The sequence below is a fragment of the Propithecus coquereli genome, unplaced genomic scaffold, assembly GCF_000956105.1.
Source record: "Propithecus coquereli isolate 6110/MARCELLA unplaced genomic scaffold, Pcoq_1.0 Scaffold124, whole genome shotgun sequence".
Lineage (NCBI taxonomy): Eukaryota > Metazoa > Chordata > Mammalia > Primates > Indriidae > Propithecus > Propithecus coquereli.
This window is the reverse complement of record NW_012136525.1, coordinates 1,695,631-1,699,995: the sequence shown is the minus strand read 5'-3', so window position 1 is coordinate 1,699,995 and position 4,365 is coordinate 1,695,631. Positions and strand designations below refer to the sequence as shown.

Below are 4,365 nucleotides of genomic sequence, written 5' to 3'. Positions count from 1 at the left end.
AAGTTTCTCATATTTTCCTGTAGTCAGCCTACTTGTGTTGATAGTCACCATTTCATAATTTCCTCATTTTGTTGTTTACCGGAATAAGAAGAACTGGCACCTTGTCCAGTAAAGTTCCTTGTCCTCCTTATGCAAGAAAGGAAATCCTGACCTAAAAGCACGACCACAAAACAAATTAATATTCTATGTCTATTAGAGTTGGACTTCTTTAAAAATGGATGAAGTGTTAATCTTCCAAGATTGATTTTCCCTGAAAATTACCAACTCCTGGACTCAGAAACTGAGAAAAGGGAGAAAGATCCAGAAGGGGGAAGAAAGAGAGAGACAACAAGAGAGAAAGAATGAATTCATCCAAATCACCTGCATTACCGTACCCAGGTAAAATTTGCAACTCTACCTTTTATCCCATAAATCTCTTTTTGGAACAGGTGATAAATATGGTGAGAGACAGAATAATAGAAAAATATTCAGTGAAGTAAAAGAAAAAGGACGGGGAGAGAGGGAAGAGAGAAAGAGAGATATTAGAAAACTATATGTCATACTGGAAAGCTTGCTGGACTTGAGTTGAGTTCAGGGAGAGCTATCGCACTGCTATTTCAACCCTTTCTGGAATATACTGTGTCTTTTGGGGAGGTCATTTCACCTCCATGGAACTCACTTTTCTTGTCTATAAAATGTGTTTTGGAAGGAAACTAGTAGATGACTGTCAATTGTTATCTGACTAATTTACAAGGAGCTTGAAAAATGAGACACTGGAGAGAGAAATAGAGAACAGGAAAAGCAGAAGGGGGAGAAAGAAAAGGAAGAGAGAAAGAGAAAGAATGGAGAAAACCTCAGAAAATGCGAATGGCTTAGAAAAGAAGAATTGTGTGTCTGAGTTCATGAGTCAGTCTTAAAATCGGTGATGGATTACTTCAGTGGATCTGAAAGGATGGTCCAGACCAGCAGCATCAGAAGTCCCTGGGAACATGGTTCCATACAAGCTCTACTGAATTTCTAACTCTAGGGGTGAGGCTCAGCAATCTGTGTTTCAACAAGTCCTCCAAGTGATTCTGATGCGTGCTTAAGTTTGGGAATAATTCAATATAGACAAAGCAAGTAGAAGGGAATAAGCAAGGATGAATAAGAATCTGTTCTATCTCTTTTATTCCATCTCTTTTGTATCTAGTTTAGGGAAGATTACCATGTTTGTGTCTTTCTTTCTACAGAGAGAGAATGCTTCTCTTCCCAGGTGTTTTTATGGACTGTTGCTGGCATCTCCATCCTGTTTCTCAGTGCCTGTTTTATCACCAGATGTGTTGGTAGGTTCTGAAGGTCAAATTTGATCTAATTCTCCCTGGTGCATATTAGGAGTAAACTCTTTCTTGGTGTCTATAGATTCTCTTCTTCTTCAAAGAGTCTTTCTATTTTGATTTTTCCCTATTAACCTCCAGGCTTCTCCTCAAGCCGAAAACCTGTTACCAAATTTCAGTACTTTCTGACCCATTTTCATGATAGACATTTTTCATTCTTTAATGCCTTGAGTTCCCCACCACCACCAGCCATTGTACCCCTATCATTAGTGTCACCTTCCATGGGAGATCCTAGCTTAGAGCTTGAACACGCTGGTTAGGACCAGAGACATGATAAATTACTTTTTGGAAGGAATGGTAGAGAGGGTTAGACTTGACATAAGAGGATGTGCAAACATATTTATTTTTTCTGGGCTGTTGGGCCTGAAATAAAATATATTCATCTTTATAAATTGGGAAAACCATGAAATGTGAATTCCCTCTTCTTTCTTTGAGTAAGCAAGTCCCATTGCCCCTGCATGTGGAAGAAGTAGACAGTAAGAAAATTATCATGGTAATTATTGGCACTTTTGTTACGAATGCAAAATTGAGGAAATTGATTTTTTAATCAAAAAATAGTAATTAACATTAAGTGTACCACTTCTCTTACAGTAACATATCACATCTTCCAAATGTGTGATGAGAAAAAGTTCCAGCTTCAAGAGAATTTCACAGAGCTCTCCTGTGACAATGATGGATCAGGTATAATAGTCCTCAACACTGAACATCAAATTTATATATTAACATTTTCTGGCTTCTAGATTGACTTTGGAATAGGTAAAATATTGTTGGATTAGATCCTATTTTCCAAAGGAAATTTAAAACCCTGTCTGCACTGTAAGAGAATGATGAGTAGTTGGTAGGAGTACAGGAATAGAATTTTGGAAATGCAGTTAGAATTGGGGTAGGAAATCTTAGGGACATTATAGTGAACTTTTAGAATGAATTTGGGGCATATATGTAAACGGTAAATCTGAAAGTGGAAGGTAATGTTATTCTCTGGAGTGTGCTTTTTTTTTTTTTTTTCATTCACCAGCTTCCAAAATGAGGTGAAGAAGAAAAAAAATGTATAGAGTAGGAAATTTATAAATACCAGAGGAATAATACTCCCTATGCTCTTATATATCATCCAAGTCTTAGAAAAATGGTACATGATGCTAGGAAAGTGACTCCCTTCTCTGAGCCATAATTTTCTTACCATTAAATCGAGAGAGATTAGACTATCTATTTTTAATAGACTTAAAAGTCTGAAATTCTGGCCATTCTCTGTACCTGTACTCTGGCAGGGCAGGGGTGGTTGCTGGCCAGCTAAGAAAGTCTCATGATTTGGCTCAATTCGGTCTTTAAGTGGTCATTTCTCGCACTCCGGACCATCACATTTGGAGGCCCCAGCGAGATTCTGCCCCAGCGCGGGCACCTGGTGACCACCGGTGCCTGGCGACCGGGCGCGGATCAGGTGTCTAGCCTAGGGGAGCGCTCCCGAGAGACGTCCCTCAGCCCCCGGGCGATGGCCCGATCACGCTCCGGCCACCGACCCCTCAAAAGCAACCAAATTCCTCTGGCCGAGTCTTCCGGTGAGTGCGCTCCTAGTCTGTTCTGATCTGTGGGCCCCTTGCTGCCCTCGGGAGGCCAGACGCAGCTTAACTCGCAGGGCCCGGTTCGGAGAGGTGAGACGTCACCTGGAACTCCTGGTTTTGTCCCAGAGAGTGGGAGGCACCCGAGAGGGGTAAGACCGGGGCCACTCGGCGGGAATCTGGTCTTTCTGGTTTTCTGGAGCTCCCTGTTTTCCTGTCTTTTTCGACTTTGAGTTTGGGAGCGAATGAACGTTTTGCTACGGGTGTTCTGAGCGTGCCTTTCGCCAGCACGTTGTGAGTCTTCCGAGCGCTTAACCGGTCGGGCTCCTGAATTCGCTCTGGTCTGTTGAGCTCCTCCGGCTCCGGAGGCGCTGGACGCAGCCGGGGAGCGGCGGATAAGCCGCTTATCAACCTGAGCCCCCGGACTTGGTTCTGTTTCTGGTCGGACCTCTCTGAGCCACGTGTCGGCACAGGACGTGAGTTTGGTTTTCTCCATTACTCTTTGATGTGTGATGCGTAGCTGATTTGGTGCTTGATGACTAAACTAACCGAGTGTAAAAGTTAAGGAAGCTGAACATTTAAAGGGCCGCGGCCGGGAACAACTAAAAGCAAACAGTGATATTGGCCAGTTCGTCTTTCCGTTTGCATTGTCTGTCTCTGTCTCTGTGTCTCGTGAACGAAAAGCTTTGTGGCCGGCACGGGCCAGTCCAAGTCTTGTGTTACCTGTTCTCCCCTTGAGTGTTTTCTGAGAAATTTTCGGGTCTTCCACGCTCCAGGAGACAGCCTGGATCCCGGCAGCGGCCTGACCTGGTTCTAGGCTGTCTGGGAAGATAAAAGGCCCCAGCTGGGGACTCCTCGCCACCAGTGCGGGGTCCTAAGAGCTGCCATCCATGCTGGCCACCCAGATGGCGACCCCAGCCTCAGTCCCAGACACGGGCTCTGGTGGCAGACTTCGCAGGCTATAAGCTGGGGCAGAAGGGTTATGTCTGTGGAGCTGGCCCGGGGGAGGGCCCAGCAGCTGACCCGCTGCACAGAGCCGTGTGGGCAGCTGGAGATGAGTTTGAGAACCACTTCCAGAGAACCTTCTCTGACCTGGCGGCTCAGCTGCATGTGACCCGGGGCTCGGCCCAGCAGTTCTTCAGTCAGGTCTGCGATGAACTTTTCCAAGGGGGTCCCAACTGGGGTCGCCTTGTGGGCTTCTTCGTCTTTGGGGCTGCGCTGTGTGCTGAGAGTGTCAACAAGGAGATGGAGCCGCTGGTGGGACAGGTGCAGGAGTGGATGGTGGCCTACCTGGAGACGCGGCTGGCCGGCTGGATCCACAGCAGCGGGGGCTGGGTGAAGTTCACAGCCCCGTGTGGAGACAGGGCCCTAGAGAAGGCGCGACATCTGCGGGAGGGGAGCTGGGCATCGGTGAGAAAAGGGCTGACAAGGGCCCTGGCACTGGGCGTCCTGGTCACTGT

General features: G+C 46.1%; 1 protein-coding gene and 1 pseudogene across 1 annotated transcript in view; both read left to right on the top strand.

The window, feature by feature from the left end:
- Nucleotides 1–240: 240 nt before the first annotated feature.
- CLEC4E (C-type lectin domain family 4, member E) overlaps nt 241–4,365 on the top strand; it is an 11,895-nt gene continuing 7,770 nt past the window's right edge. Inside the window, exons 1-3 of the mRNA XM_012637783.1 lie at nt 241–378; nt 1,209–1,301; nt 1,944–2,033. Coding sequence (XP_012493237.1) covers nt 342–378; nt 1,209–1,301; nt 1,944–2,033 — 220 coding nt within the window. The 5' untranslated portion in view covers nt 241–341. The remainder of the gene's footprint in view (nt 379–1,208; nt 1,302–1,943; nt 2,034–4,365) is intronic.
- Nucleotides 3,778–4,365, top strand: part of LOC105805003 — a 3,458-nt pseudogene continuing 2,870 nt past the window's right edge.